This window comes from Lotus japonicus, chromosome 3 (genome assembly GCF_012489685.1).
Source record: "Lotus japonicus ecotype B-129 chromosome 3, LjGifu_v1.2".
Classification (NCBI taxonomy): domain Eukaryota; kingdom Viridiplantae; phylum Streptophyta; class Magnoliopsida; order Fabales; family Fabaceae; genus Lotus; species Lotus japonicus.
This window is the reverse complement of record NC_080043.1, coordinates 82974176-82991166: the sequence shown is the minus strand read 5'-3', so window position 1 is coordinate 82991166 and position 16991 is coordinate 82974176. Positions and strand designations below refer to the sequence as shown.

At 36.8% G+C, this 16991-nt stretch overlaps 1 protein-coding gene and 1 pseudogene across 1 annotated transcript; both read right to left on the bottom strand.

Moving 5' to 3' along the window:
• Positions 1-190: 190 nt before the first annotated feature.
• On the bottom strand, positions 191-7022 carry LOC130746524 (disease resistance protein RPV1-like; annotated as a pseudogene).
• A 131-nt stretch (positions 7023-7153) lies between these two features.
• LOC130746525 (disease resistance protein RPV1-like) lies at positions 7154-11665 on the bottom strand. The gene is made up of 4 exons (XM_057599168.1): positions 11095-11665; positions 9607-10678; positions 9217-9516; positions 7154-9117 (listed from the first exon to the last, which is right to left on the bottom strand). The coding sequence occupies exons 1-4, from the start codon at positions 11574-11576 to the stop codon at positions 7519-7521; spliced, it is 3453 nt and encodes a 1150-aa protein (XP_057455151.1). The 5' UTR covers positions 11577-11665; the 3' UTR covers positions 7154-7518.
• Positions 11666-16991: the final 5326 nt, after the last annotated feature.

Genomic DNA, 16991 nt, shown 5'->3' with positions numbered 1-16991 from the left:
CCAGGGTTTATAAATTCCCTATATGATTATAATTTTTATGAATGTTTTTTTCCTTCATAAAACTATAAACTTTTAAACGTGTATGAATTTTTAGCCGCGACAAGAGAATGTCACTGAATTTAGTAGCAAAATGACAACATTTTGAACTTAGAAGTCCAGCCTATAATTTATCCACTTTCTTCAAGCAAAATAGGATAAAAAACCACACTTAATCGAAATGCAGTTAAGATAACAATGGCTAGACAAGGACACAACTACTATAGACAGAGTACCTTACATGTCAAAGATTACTTCAACGAAACAAGTAATCAACAATTACCGAATATTCAATCCAATACCTGCTTAGTTTCTTCCTACTACTTGCTAGAATAGAAGAATGCTACTGAAGCTTATTTTCCTTTTCATTTAACATTCCTCTTCTTCTTCAGGAAATTAACTATATTATTGCACAACACCAAAAACTTCTGAGTTTCACCACCACTCCTTTGACATCCTTCTAGGTGCTGATCAAACTCCACAAGTACCGTAAGAGATCTGCTCAAAGAAAAAAGAGTTCCAAAAAATCTTATTCCTATTTGTTAATATATAATTTCTTAAAATGATTAAATATATGAAGAGATGATTTATTTATATTTATAAGTGTCTACATGTTCCATTTTATCAGGTCATTTATTTTCTTGATGTCAACAAAAATGCAGTATTAACTAATTTTATCTCCTTAAGGTAATTCTGTTATAATGCGGTTATATCTTCATGTATAGTAAAACATTATTTTTTCACATGATTTTTATACACAAGTATCACTATTCCTTCAATGCATGGTGAAAAGTAAAAGAAAGAAATATTGAAGATGATGTTGGGATAGAGGTTGACAAAAAAAGTTGTGTCACAACATTTTTAACTACAGAAAATGTTGCATATGAAAATTTTTGTGGCATAAACAACAAGCTATCAAGAGAGAAGTCAACATGTTGTAAAAAAGGTAATAGATAATCTGATTTATAGGAAGAAAAAGACAAAAAATTAATGTGTACGAAAGCTGAATGCACTATTAGGGTATGTGAATATAAAGACCATAACTGAAAGTAAAATGCATCAACAGAAAATGAATAATATATACGAGAATAGTGAGGGAAAGTAGTTAGTTTCATACCAGAAATGCAGTTACTGGAATATGAACATTTTTCCCTCAAGTCCTCTTGTTGGTGCTGTATCTGGGTTCTTTTGGCATTGCATTCTTCCTTCTCAATTAACGTTGAAACTGCTTGACGACGTGATTCTAACTCTAATTTCAATGATTCATCCAATTCACGTCCACTTTCCAATGCAAAGCATAATTTTTCCACTTTCTCATTATCATCCTTCAGCAAGTCCAGTGCCATTTGCAACTTCAATCCCAACTCCAACTTTAACTGTGGTTCCAAGTCTGGTGCTTCCCCTAAGAATTTGCGAAGCTCAGAATCCGAGAAACATATTAGGTGAACCCCACACTCTTTTATTTTGATCAGGTCATTATCTTGCTGGCTATCAGTTGTAACAAGGAAGTCAAATAGAACGCTTTCATAATTGTAAGTGAAAACTTTCCAACTTGAACCTTCCCATACAAAAACATGATCCGAATTGAATTCCTCAATGTCTTTGCCATACCATGAAGGCTTGCATTCCCTCAGTCCCCAAACACCAACTCTCCCGTCAACTTGGCATTGGATTTTAACACGATGCCAGTTGATTCCAGGGGATGGAGAAAGAACCACAGAATAAATGGTACCTAGCCAGTGGGATGAAGGTCCAGGGTTTTTCGCGCAAATTGAGGACCCTGAGGTTCGATAGTCCAACAAACTTTGCCCTGGTATCCTGCTTCCTGGTAAACAAACCCTAACACTGTTATAATTGTAGCTGTGAGCTTCCACACCAAACCTTCTTACAAATACATGGTGCAATGCAGCACTCTTCATTGTAAACAGTGTGTCTTCCATAATCCGGAGGAGTGAACATTCATTCAGCTTCACTCCATTCATAAACGATATGTCTTTCTCCTTTCCTTTCATCTGAACTGCAAAGGTTTTTAAAGTAGATACGGTCACTAATGAGGTACAGTTGACGACACAAAGCTCTTTGATGGACAGTGGAAGCTCAGGTAGAAACTGAAGCTTCCTACAATTCACTAAGGAGAGAATCTCCAGATATTTTAGAAGCTTGATGCTTGTCGGCAACTTCTTCACACTGCTTCCATCGAGCCTCAATTCATGCAGTGATGACAAGGCACTGAGGTTGTCGGGGAGTTCAAACAACTTATAACAATCCTTCAGATGTAGCAGTTTTAAGGATCGTAAGCCAGCACACAGGACATGTAGCTTTTCTTTGTTAACTGCTCCGCAGTTAGAAATCCTTAGCTCCTGAAGAGATGTCAGGCATGATAACTCATCGGGAAGATTCTGTAGGCTCAAACCTTCTAGATTGAGCCACACAAGCTTGCAAGACGACCGATTGATGGGTACAATTTTTTTACACCTGTCTTGCTTAAATCCAACCCTTTAATTGAATCGGACGACAATGAAAATTCCTTGAGGCTGAAACAGTCATTGACATTGAGGTTCTGCAGATCGCTTAAATGCTTTTCACTTTTCAGACTATTCAGTTTTTTGCACCTATCCAGTATCAAAGTAACTAGTGTGTCCACATTTAGAAGAGATGGATGAACAACACACAGACTTTCACATCTGGAGAGATAAACCCATTTGAGTTTGGATGCTTTAGAGAAATCAGGAAGCCTCACCAACTGTTTGCATTCACTCAGGTCAACTGTCTCTAAATTCACAAGATCCTGCAAAAATTCATAAGGAATGTAATCTCATATTTCAGTTAAGCTGAGAATTAAGCATACAGGCAAATGCGTATACCTGCGTCCCCTGCCAAAGTTCTTTAACATGGCTGTGCGGCATGCGAATCTCAACTAGAAACTTAGCACAAAAATTTGGTGGAAGTGACTTTGAAGGGTATCCACTCCACTCAAGATACTTCAATCCAGCCGAGCCTCGCTTATCGAGGAGTCCGGGATAGTAGTGCACTTCAGCTGATCTTTGCTTACCCACAGGAACATATAATCTAAGATATCTTAAATTAGGCATCCTGTTGAATATGTCATCACTCAATTGCAAATCTATTGCCTGAGACAAATCTAACGTTATTCCTTCAACTTCAGGAGCTACCTGTCAAGATAAGAATTAAGTAAGAGTAATAATATATACACACCTCATTTTTTAAACACTCAATTTCCACCTCTTTTTATTTCTATCTCTCTCATCTTATCATCTATCACATCTCATATTTTCTCTCTTACTTTTTCTTTTTTTCCTATCTCTCTCACTATTCCACCTCTCCACCTCAAAAGAGAGGTGTGGATGAAACATTACTCATTAAGTAAAGAGTAATTAAGTAAATCAGGGAGCAAGTTCATCATGATTTCTATTTGAAAACATTTCTAGCATATCTTTTTCTTACCTTGTCATTTTGAAGTACATTATTAACTTCCTCAATATCCCTCAATCGGCTGCGTCTTCCAGGGTCTGTTACATCTTTTCGAACTATATCGAACCCCATTTCTTGTAGCAAATCATGCATTTCTATAATATTGCTGTTTGAAATACTTATAAGAGCTTTATCTTTAAGTATTTCTATTCCACTAGTAGCGTTAAAACCACAGGCATCTAGTATCTTTATTACGGAATCTTTATTTTCATCTTTGAAAAAGAAAGCAATGTCCAGAAATATTGACTGTTGATCCCTCCTTTCTAATCCATTATAGCTCACTTGCAACACTTCTTGAATTTTCCTAAAGGGTTCCTTCTTGCTCTCCAAGTACTTCAATTCAGATACCCAGAACTGAGTTTCTCTGGAATGAAAATGTGAACCCAAGACTTTCAAAGCTAATGGAACGCCTCCAGTATATTCAATTGCCTTTCGTGAGAGATCCTCATAACCATTTTCAGGCTCCCTTTTCTTGAAGGCTGCTAAGCTGAAGAGAACGAGCGATTCTTGAAAGTTCCATTGCTTGACCTCATATATCTTGTCAACTCTTCCATGAAGCAAATGTTTATCTCTTGTTGTTACAATGAGACTGCTACCTTGTCCCAAGTCACTGAATTCTTCACACAAATATTCTAATTGCTCAAAACTGTCCACATCATCAATCACAATGAAAACTTTCCTGCTACTGAGCCTTCTCTTCACGAATGTGGATCCAGAAATATTGGATGCTGTAACTTGTTCCTTCAGTAGCTCAAAGAGAAGCTTATCTCGGATATATGCTAGCCCGTGCTTCTGTGACTCTTCTCTTACGTTTTCCAAGAAGCACACACTGTCATATTGAGGGAAGTGTTTGGCAAACATGGCTTTAGCAATGGTTGTCTTACCTATACCTCCCATCCCCCAAATTCCAATTCTTCCAACTTTTCCCAGGACATACCCAATATCTGTACAGTGTTTCTCAATTCCAACAAGGCCTTCTAGTTTATTAGGGTACCTCAGGAGCAGCTTTTGCAAAGCATCGTTGACAATGTTCTGTATGACTTGAGAATCGTCCCTGTCAAATAAAGGAATTAATAAGACTAAAGAAATGATTCAAACTGTCAGAAGCTAAAAACTTAATTTAGAAAACTATTAAATACACACTACTTAATCACAACACTTCAAAGAAGTATATTAATGATAAACATGACCGATAGGTATCATCAATAAATCATTATCTATTCATCAGATAGGTATATTGTGATGTACGTCGTTGATGCAGCCTACTCTTCATTAGTATCATGACACTTTTGTTGCTAGTTACTGGCCTAACCTGGTCACTTGAAATATACTTGCGAGCAGGGTAGCCCATCTATCAGCTGAAGAGGCTCTGCTAAAGCCTGATATGTACAACACTCACCTCTTGTACCCACTACCTAGCATGCTGTTATTCATTACTAGACTCTTTTTTCCTGAGTCATTTGATTAATGGAAGCTCTTATTCTAATGTCAAGCAAAAAAATATATACATCATGAAAAATTTAGGTAACGGCATCCTAAATGCATCAAATAAGAAGGTGAGAACTACACCAGCTTTTTTCATTATTTGTTTTATAAATAACATTTTGGTGTAATGGTAACTTGTGAGTTAGACTTTTTTTAAATAATTAATTTAGGTGTTAAATATGTTAATTAAGATAGCACATCTCTATCCACTTTATGTGATCTCCGAGTTTCGAGAGGATTAATCTCATGATTGCGGCTTATATCTATGGGATTAATCTCTACATCTTGTTGGGTTCCAGATCTAACATCAAAATTATGTAGCTACTTGAATCTAAATCAAACCAGATCAAAATAGTGATTTGGTTACTTACTTGTGGGTACTTGAGTCCCATCCTGATATATTGGCTGCTTGAGCAAGAGCAGTTCTCCACCTACCCACTTTCTCTTGGTCAGTTCTACTTTCACCGGCAGCTCGATCATAGTCTTCAAATGGTTCCTTGTAACTCCCTGTCTGGTGCCGTACGTCTGTTGGGTTTGTTTTGTAGAACACTGGCAGAACAACCTGTCCCTCATATCTTCTGCACTCCATGATTTTGACCAGTTCTTGCAAGCACCACTTTGAAGTTGCGTATCTTGCTGAGAACACAACAACAGACACCAGCGAGTCCTTGATTGCTTGTTCAAGTGCTGGCCCAACATCATCTCCTCTTTTGAGCTGATCATCTATGTAGGTAACGATGTTCTTGTCTTTAAGAGCAGAATGGAGATGGCTGGTGAAGTTTTCTCTGGTGTCCTCACCTCTGAAGCTAATAAAAACATCGTACTTTTTGCTTTTAGAAGACACACCCGAAGATGAAGAAGAAGAAGACATAGCCACTGTTAGTGTAGAGAAACTACAAAAGAAAGAAAGAAGGAAGGAACATTTCTCAATCTTGCATTATATCTCTATAATAGATATAATTGAACCATAGAATGATTGTCAAACCATCTTTTTCATTCTTTTTCCCTTACCACTCACATGCACACACATACCTCACCTTTTCCCTTTATGATAAGAAAACAACTCTGATTCATGTTATCATGTACTACTTCGTAGTCCATATTTGAAACACATTTTTTTCTCTTTATTTCTTTTTTCTTGTCACATCATATCATATATCACATTTAACACTTATTTCTCCTCTTTTTCTATCTCTATCGAGTGGTCTACATCCATTAGGTGCACATGAGAATTGATGTTTTTACATTGATAGGATCACATTACTTTACAGAATTCAAAAGTTATGGTTATGGAGGAACTTTTTGCATTTGTCCAAAGACAATTTCTAGCTTTGAGAGGTCCTATCCTTGTGGGTAACATTTCCACTCTGCTTCCTTCTAGCCTTAATTCAGATAATGATGATAAGGAACTGATGTTGTCATGGAGTTCAGACAAGTTACAACAAACTTCAAAATTTAGTATTTGTAAAGATGTCAAGCCATTAAAAATGAGTAAATGACTTCCAACTTCAGTTTGGTTACTATTTGGCAGTTTGAAAGCCAAAGCTCAGTCAGCGATCTCAGGCAAGACACTTCATTCATAGATTCTGCAGTCCTAAACCTTCTAGGTTGAGCCATTCAAGCTTACTTAGACGACCGATTGATGAGTGCAATATTTTGACTCCTGAACTGCTTAAATCCAACCTCTCCGTTAAATCCGAGGACAAGGAAATTCCTTGAGACTTGAGCAGCCATAAAAAGTGATCCTCTCCAGAGATGTTAAATACTTCTCACTTCTAAGACTTCATTAGTTTTGTGCACCTACCGAGTAGCAAAGTACCAAGTGTGTCCTTAGAAAAACTGATTGTTGAATATCACACAAACCTTCACAACCAGAGACAAAAGGAGAAATAAAAAAAAAGGGATATCCTCGATTTTCATTTAAACTGAAAATTTGAAACCATAACTCCATAAGCACACAAACGCAAACGTGATATATGTACGCACACGCACCTGCATCCCGTGCCATAGATACTCAATGTAGCTGTGCGGCAAGCGAATCTCAACAAGTAGCATAGCAAAAAAAGATGGTAAAAGAGACTTAAAAGGGTATCCAGTCGACTCCAGGTAGTTCAATGTGTTAGGAAATGGCACAGGAGAATGGTACACAGTAACTGATCTCTTCATACATGAGAGTACATACAATCTAATAAATATTAACTAAGTCATCATAGAGTTTCAAAAAATAAAAAATAAAAACTAAGTCATCATATTGAATGTCTCATCAGCTTGCAAGTGCAAATCTATCTTATGCCTTCAGCTGCATAAGTTCCCTCTAACAGAACATGGAAGTAAATGATAAAACATCAGCTTGCAAGTGCACAAGTTTGTTCATTACTTTTCCAAGAGGGAAAGAGTGAAAGAGGAGTCAGATTCATACCAGTTATGCAGCCATTGTATAGGAACATGAACTACACTTCTCATCTTTTATTTCCCACATTTTTTTCTTCCATTTTTTGTTCAATCTTACAAACCATCAATTAACCTTAAAATTGCCCGACGTCGAGATTCTAACTCTAATCTCAATGATCCGTCCACTTCACATCCCATCTCCAATGCTTGGTATAACCCCCACTCCACTTCACTAAATCTCCGCGCCAAGTCTAACACCAATCCAAACCTCAACCCCAACTCCAACTTCAACTCCAACTCTATCCTTGATTCTCGCAAGAATTTGCGAAACTCTAACTGCGAGACACTTAGTAGGTGGACCCCACACTCTACGATACTAATCTTCTGATGAGGTTCCTCAGTACCATATGTAACAAAGAACTCGAAGCAAACAACTGAATCAAGTTGTTTATAATAGCGGAGAATTCTGTCACAGTGGAATGGATCATACCACATAAAAACATGATCGGATTCCAATCCATACAAGGAAACACTATGCCACATAGTCGCTTTGCCCACATATGTACCGTTTGCCAAACGACATTGACAACGGATTTTAGCATCTTCCATCATTCCAGCTGATAGAGCAGGAGTAAGAACCAGAGAGTAAACCAGGCCTAGCAAGTCAGAACGTGTGTTAGGAAGTTTAATGGTAATGGAGGACTGTTCGACTCGATATGAAAAATGCCTCGGGACTCTCCTTCCTGGTAAACAGATCTTAACACTGCTATAATTTTGGTGGGACTTATTGAGAAGTTTCCCCCATCTTTCAAATAAATTTTGCAGCGCAGCAATCTTCATATCAAACAGGGCTTCTTCCATAATCCAGAGGCGTGAACATTCATTCATATCCCCCCCATTCTCAAACGAAATGTATTTCTCCCCTGCTTCCACCGGGATAATTGAAAAAGCCTTTGAAGAGGATACCTTCCTCAATGACCTACAGTTGCCAGCGTGAAGCTCTTTGATGAATGGTGGAATCCCATGTATGACCTCAAGCAACACACACTGTTTTAAGGATAAAATCTCCAGGTTTAGAAGATCCCTGATACTTTTAGGCAAACTCTTAATATTGCTTCCGTCGAGCCTCAATTCATGTAATGATGATAAGGTGCTGATGTTGTCGGGGAGTTCAACCAAGTTACGGCAATTACACAAATGTAGTATTTTTAAGGATCGCAAGCCATCACACAGGACACGTAGCTTCTCTTCGTCAAGTAGTCGGCAGCTAGAAATCCTAAGCTCCTGAAGAGATGTCAGGCACGATAGCTCATCTGGAAGATTCTCCAGCCAAAAACCTTGTAGGTTAAGCCACACAAGCTTGCTCAGACCACCAATTGATGAGTGTAATTTCTTGACTCGCGTCTTGCTTAAATCCAACCTTTCAATCAATTCGGAGGACACTGCGAATTCCTCAAGGACAATGCAGTCATTGACACTGATATTCACTAGTGAGTGTGAATGCCACTCACTTTTAAGACTCTTGAGTTTTTTGCACCTGTCCAGAATCAAAGTTTCAAGTGTTCTGAGAGACAAAACGGAAGGATGAACATCAAGCAAGCTTTCACAGCCAAAGAGATTCACTCGTTTAAGCTTTGACGCCCTGGACAAATCTGGAAGCTTTAGCAACTGTTTGCATTCACGGAGTTCAATTGCCTCTAAATTCACAAGGTCCTGTAACAGTTGAAAAGTAGGCAACATCACAATGGGAAATAGAATCCTCATATTGTAATATTATTGAAAGTGTTAGCATAGATTTTATATATCTTTTACCTGTACTCCTTGCCAAATTTCTTTGATATTGCTGTGTGGCATGCGAATCTCAACAAGATACTTAGCACAAAAACTTGGTGGAAGAGACGAAAAAGGATATCCATCCCACTCAAAATACCTCAATTCATCAGAAAATGCCTCAAGAAATGTACAATGGTACACAGTACTTGGTCTCTTGCCCTCAGGGACATATAACTGAAGAAATCTCAAATTAGGCATCTTGTTGAATGTGTCAGCACTCAATTTCAGAACCAATACTTGGGACAAATCTAACGTCATTCCTTCAACTTTTTCAGTCCCCTGACAAATCAAGAAGTAAAAAACATCAAATTAACTACAACTTCTATCATGAGCAATGTATAATAATAGGTTAGTGAATCTTTTCCTTACCCTGTTATTTTCAAGTACATTATAAACTTCATCATCCCTCAATCGGCTGCGTCCTCCAAGGTTTCTCAAACATTCTTTCCGAACTATATCTGAAGCCACATCTTGCTGCAAATCATGCATTTGTATACTGTTGTTATATGAAATAGTTATCAGAGCTTTATCTACTAGGACATCTATTCCACTAGTTGCGAAAAAATCACAACCATCAAGTATCCCGACAGCCATATGTTTATCTTTATTTTTGAAAAAGAATGCAATGTCTAGAAATATTTGCTTTGCTGGTTCATCTAATCCATCATAGCTAACTTTCAAGACATTCAAAATTTTCACATCGGGATACTTCTCAAGTTTTCTCAATGTACTTTCCCAAAATTTATGATTTTTGGAAAGGAGATGTGAACCCAATACTTTTAAAGCTAATGGAATGCCCTTTGCATAATGGACTGCCCTATCTGAGAGATCCTTATATCCTTCTTGGGGATGACTTTTCTTGAAGGCATTCAAGCAAAAAAGCTCTAGAGATTCTTCATCGTTCCTTTTGTTGACCTCATATATCTTATCAACTCTTTCAATAAGCAATTGCCTATCCCTTGTTGTTACAATGAGGGTAATATTTTCTCCTAGATCACTTCGTTCTCCACACAAAGATTCTAACTGCTCAAAACTATCTACATCATCAAGTACAATTAAAACCTGTTTACTACTGAGCCTCCTCATAATGGATGTGGAGCCTACAACATCAGAAGCAGGAACTTCTTCCTTTAGTAGCTTACTGAAAAGCTCTTGACGTAAAGATGTTAGTCCAATCCTTTCCGATTCTTCTCTTATATTTGCCAAGAAGCAGACACTGTCATACTGGGGAAAGAGTTTGGCAAACATAACTTTAGCAATGGTGGTTTTTCCTATCCCACCCATACCCCAAATTCCAATTACTGGAAAGCTTTTCAGTAATAATTCAAGTTCTTTCGAGGTTTCATCAATTCCAACAATGCCTTTCAGTTCATCAGGGTTCAGGAAGTATAGCTTTTGTGAAACATCTTTGACAATGTTGTAGATGGCTTGAGAGTCATCCCTAGCATATAAACGAATAAACAGAACATGAGGAAATACTCTATGATGCTTGAAGAAACTAACTGAAGCAATTAAACATTTAAAAGAAATATATGTGAATCATTGATATCATTACAGCAGTGGCTGCATTTGATTACTTTGGATTGATTGTTGGAGAAGCCAAAGCTATACCTAAACAGATCACATATAAGGGTATTAAATTGTGTTCAGCAACCAATTGCGGCTGCAACTTGAAGGGTTTTGGAGTTCCCGCAGCAGCATATCGCGATAGAGCTGCAATGACAACCGCTACCGTAACCCCAATGTAAAACTCATTTCACCCAACAAGAAAAAATATTATCTTTCATCTAACTACTTCTAAAGACTAAAATTGTATATACTTGAATTCTCAGCATCCATACATTAATACATAGTTACCTGAGGGTTCGACTTCGAGTGTCCCATCCAGAAATATTGGCAGCTTGGGTAAGAGCAACTCTCCACCTACGTAGTTTGTGTTGATCGGAATCATTGTCATTGAGGTCTTGTTCATGGTTTGTAAATGCTACCTCGTAACTCCCTGTCTGGTTCCGCACGCATGATGGATCAATTTCATAGAACACAGGTATCACAACCTGACTCTGATGTTTCCGGCATTCCATTATCTTGACCAGTTCTTCCAAGCACCATGTCGATGAAGCATAATTCTCTGAGAAAACAACAATGGATATGCGTGAGTCCTGGATTGCTTGGGAAAGTGATGGCCAAACATCATCTCCTTTTTTAAGCTTGTAGTCTATGAATGTTCGGATACTGTTGTCATCGAGAGCAGTAAGAAGATGGCTAGTGAAATTGGTTCGGGTGTCTTCACCTCGAAAGCTGATAAATACATCATGCTTTTTGGAAGAAGAAGAAGACATGCTAGCTCAATGTTCTAGTTTGCTATTGGGAGTTGCTGGTTCAAAGAAAATTTGAAAGAAGACGATCTTAGACCACTGTTTCATAAGGTTATCACCATGATTTTAACTGTATTACGTTTAGTTAAGACATTGTCGTTGACTTTCACTATAACAATCCAATTAACAAGTTGCAGGGAGGTGCCACGTTATTTCTTTATGATAATGATGTGTTCACACCAAAGCTAATTTGCTCCACCCGTTTTCACCCAGCACATCACATTTGTCTAATCATTCACACTCACCTCATTGAGAATAGAATAGAAAGAAAAGAAATAAGATATGATGTACAGATGTTAATGTGATAGAAAAGAAAAGAAAAATAGAAACAAAAATAAGTAAAAATGAGAGAGAAAGTAAGTGTGAATCCTTGAATGTGAATCATAGCTTAGAAAGTAAGTGTGAATCCTAGCTTAGAATGAAGATGGAGGGAAATTATGAATTTCATTCGATACCACCTCATTAGCCTATCGTGCATATTTGTACAAATTTTAGGTTTATTTGGGATTTTATTTCTTTTTGTTGTGGTTTTGATCATTTTAAAGTTTCCTATAGCATCTAGGGATTTTGCTCTTCTTTTTATTAATTTTAGTGGTTTTTCTAAGTTATTGTTGTATGAAGGACAATGTTGGAGCAAATGAAAGCTTGAACATCAAGTAGTGTCTCAGAAAGACGGTAAAGCATGGAAATTTGAGGATATTTAGGTATTAAGTAGCACCTGATCGCTTAGTTATCTTCGTTAGGTGTGGATTGAGGCCTATCTGTCAAAGTTGATTCTGTTTTAACGTCTAATGTAGATTAATGAAATTGCAGTTGAACGTAAAAAAAAAAATAGCACCTAAGCATTGAGTTGTTTCCAATATTTAAGCGTCACAACGCTGAAAACTTACCAAAATGTCTCAACTCTACTAATTCTTATATAATAAGTACTCCCTCCGTTTCATAATAATTGTCCATTTATAGGGAAAAAATTTGTTTCACAATAACTATTCACTTAGAATTTCAATGAAGCATTAATTGATGCTTTTACATATAATGTTCCTATGAGAAGAATAAATGAGGAGAGATAAAAGTACAATGTAAAGGGTAAAATAGGGAAACAAGTAATATGTTGTAAAACGTTAACAAAATTGATTGCATTTAATAATATATGTGCATCTTCTCTAAGTGGACACTTATATTGAAACAAAGAGAGTGCGAATTTGCAAATAAGTAATTTTGGGGAAAATTCAATTAGACACAACAGCCAGGATCTTTGCTAGAGTTAGAGGCTACTCCATTTCAAGCAATGGCTTCCATGGGCTCTTCTCTTTCTCATTTAATGAATTGAGTAGTGTGTAAAAGCATTAATTATTAGTGGTAACTAAAACTTTGGAATAAAAGTATAGTAAATACGATGAGTATACTTGAAAAAGAATAATAAATATTTATAGAATCTAGTAAGAGTTCTTATATAAATAGACATCAAGTATATATCTAAAGAGGCTTATAATTAGGGATATATAGAGTATAACATTAAGGGTTAACTATGATTTTTTCCTAGGGTAAAACGAGCGAAGTTTGATTTTCGTCTCTTGTTGGCTTAAAGTTTGAAAACTGTTCATCCATTTTAGGAAATAGTTGGATTTTATCACTCCCAAAGTTTTGTCTCCATCGACTTTGCCATAGTGTACGACAACGATGACGTGACTCGCCACGTGTTTTAATGATGGATCAAATTCAAAAAAAAATTCAATCACACTCACACATTATCTCTCTCCCTCCCTTTCTCTCTCTACAATTTTCCTCTTCGTCACAGCCAAGAGATCCACCACCATCATCTTCTTCTTCTTCTCCCATTACCCATCAAGAGAGCCAGATCGAGTCACCCCTAACCCTAGCCCCACCCAGATCAATTCACCCCCAACACCTTGCTACCACCCCAACCCCAACTCACCCTGGTTCAACCACCCCCAACTTCAGCTCCACCAAGAAAATAAACCATAAGAAGTAGAAAGATCAGAGCTTTGAGGTAGAAGAAGAGGAGGAAAATGCCCCCAACCTAAATTTTGTACAAATTGTGATGAAAGTTAAATGAAGATCACAATACACCTCAAGGTCAACAAATGTGCGATGATGGATGAGAAGCGCGCCAAAAGGGATGGCGACCAATGGGGTGGGTCAATATGATGTGGCCTCAGACCCTCCCTTTCTCTATTTTGTTTTGAACGAAATCTCTAATTTCTCTCTACTCAACTTTTCTCTTCTTTATCTCTCTCTTCTCTACTAAACGAAATCTTAGTGTGAGAGTAAAGTAAGCATCACAATTATTAGTAGAGTTATTTTATTGGCTTTTTAAAGTAGATAATCACTATTAATAATTATGATTTTTACTTTATCTTCTAACGTGATAGCTTAGGTGGTAAGAGCTGAGAGACATATAAGTTAGGAAAGAAAATGTCTAACACGATCAAAATCCTGAAAGGTGCAATTTAATTACCTGTACGAACTATGTACCTGTACTAATTGATATTTTACCAAAATCATAAGGTTGTATGTACCAAAATCATAAGGTTGTATGTACCAAATTGTACGAACTATGTACCTGTACTAATTAATATACTTTGATTTTCACCCGTGCCAAATAAAACTGTTTTTGAATTAAAAATACATATTCTATTTGAGAATGGAATATTCTTTTCACCTTTAGTCAGAATTAACCCTAATCTCAACTATATATACCCCTTATGTTATATATCTCCTTCATCATTCCATCCATTTTTCAGAACTTGATATATTTGAAACTAAGCTTTCTTCTGATGGCTTCAAGAATCGACGATCTCACCAAAATCGATGCCTCCAAAGAGACCTGGACAACTGTTGCGAAAGTCAATCGTTTATGGCTAAGTCCGAGCTTATATGGCTCAAAGCTACCATTTTGAATGGGCATGATTCTTATGGATGACAAGGTATAGCACTTTTTTTTAATCACTTGGTTTTAATGTAATTTTTGGAATGCATTCATAAATCACTTAGTTTATTTACTTTTTAAATTTCAGAGCTGTAAGATTCATGCTAGAGTTAGGAAGACTTTGATCTATCGATTTAAGTCTTTGCTAACAGAAGGGCGCGTATATCAGATTTCATTCTTTGGTGTTGGTGAAAGCGGTCGTGATTTTCGTCCAACCTCGTATCCATTCAAAATCAACTTTGATATTCATACATCTGTACGATTGGTTCCTAACAAAGCTATCAACTTAACTCCGTACTCTTTCGTTCCACTTTGTGATATAATGTATAAGGATGTTGATACATCATTCCTTATAGGTATAAACCCTTATGTAGCCTTTTGAGTTTTTGAAAAATAGTTATTAATTTTCCTTACATTTTTAATTGTTAAATTGTAATGCATTAAATGTTGGTATAAGGAAAAAATTTCATCTAATTTAAGTATATTTTCATAATTTTAAAAATACTTAGATTAAATATATATGAAGTTTTTGTCAAATATTGCAAGTTGTATGATACTCATTGTGATTGATTTTGTTTGGTTGAATGCTCATTTTTTTCATTAATACGTGCCTAAATAATGAGATCCATATTCGCCGTGCAACACTATAAATAAAAACGCTAGTTAGGATATAAAAAAAAAATTCTAAATTCGGGCTGAAATCGAGTTGAGCAAATTAGCTTGTGTGAACATATGGTTATTGTCGAACACTATGTGAACTCAAGATATCGTAAAGGAAATAACGTGGCACCTCGCTGCAACTTGTTAATTGGGTTGAGATAGTGAAAGTCAATGTCAAAGGCTTAACTAATGAAACATAGCCTTATGAAACAATGGTCTAAGAGCAACTCCAACCCCAAAATTCTTATCTGGTTTCTTAACACACTATTCAACACTATTCAGCACTATTCCTGTGGGCCCGTACTGCCACATCAGACTTAAGAAACTCCTAAGAAACTGAAGCAGATTTTGCTCCAACCCATGGTTTCTTAAATTACTATTTGAAGGGTCCCACCATACAACATAAATTAATAATATTTATTTTCACTCAATTTAGATTTAACATTTAATACTAAATCAATACTTCAACTTAAAAATAATTTAATTAGAATTAATACGAATTTAATTTAAATTTAATTTTACTTAATATTTAAAACAATTAAATTTAAATATCGGCATGTTAACTTTAAACAAAAATAAAAAAGTACATTATGTTTTTTATAGCAAAAACAATTTTATTGAATGATAGAAATAAAGACGAAAGAAAATACATGACAATGAAAAATAAGCAACAATACATTTGAAATGAAATACATAATAACACTTGAAGGTTAATTTTCATTATTCTCGTTTTCAGGAAGCTGCCAAATATGCTCCACCAAGTCTGCTTGAAGTTGGTGATGAATTGACCTATCAATTTGATGTGCTCTTCTTTCCAAGATATTTCTAAAAGCGGGAATAGGACCACTTGCTACTTCAGCATCCAATATGTCATTATTGACCTGATCATAAACAAAATTACCTCGGTACGTGTTGCGCTCATCTTCAACAATCATGTTGTGCAATATGATGCAAGCATACATTATTGACTTCATCTCATTCGGATGCCAAAAGCGTGATGGACCACGAACTATTGCAAACCGAGATTGGAGAACGCCGAATGCACGTTCAACGTCCTTTCTTGCTCCTTATTGTCTTTTCGCAAATTTTTGCCTTTTTTCTCCTTGCGGCATTGGGATGGTCTTCACAAATGTAGCCCACGGGGGATAGATACCGTCTGCTAGATAGTATCCCATGTTATACATTGTTCCATTCACGCTAAAGTTCACCATGGGAGCATTTCCACTCAAAACCTCATTAAAAACCGGAGATTGATTTAGCACATTAATGTCATTGTTAGAACCTGCAATGCCAAAAAATGCATGCCAAATCCACAAGTCTTGTGATGCCACTGCTTCAAGCATGATTGTGGGCTTTCCATGATCACCTCGGGTGAATTGACCTTTCCACGCAACTGGACAATTCTTCCATTCCCAATGCATACAATCAATAGAACCCAACATACCTGGAAATCCACGAGACTCGCCCCATTGAAGTAAGCGGGTAATGTCTTCCTGGTTCGGGCGCCTCAAGTATGTTTCACCAAATACTGCACACACACCTTCCACAAAATTCTTTAAGCACTCAATTGCAGTACTTTCACCAATTCGAACGTACTCGTCAACACTATCAGCAGGTGATCCGTACGCCAACATACGAATAGCGGCGGTGCACTTTTGTAATGGTGACAGGCCTTGTCTTCCAACTGCATCGACAGACATTAAAAAGTACGGGTCATGAGACCCAAGGGCCCCTACAATTCTAAGGAACACATGCTTTCGCATTCGAAA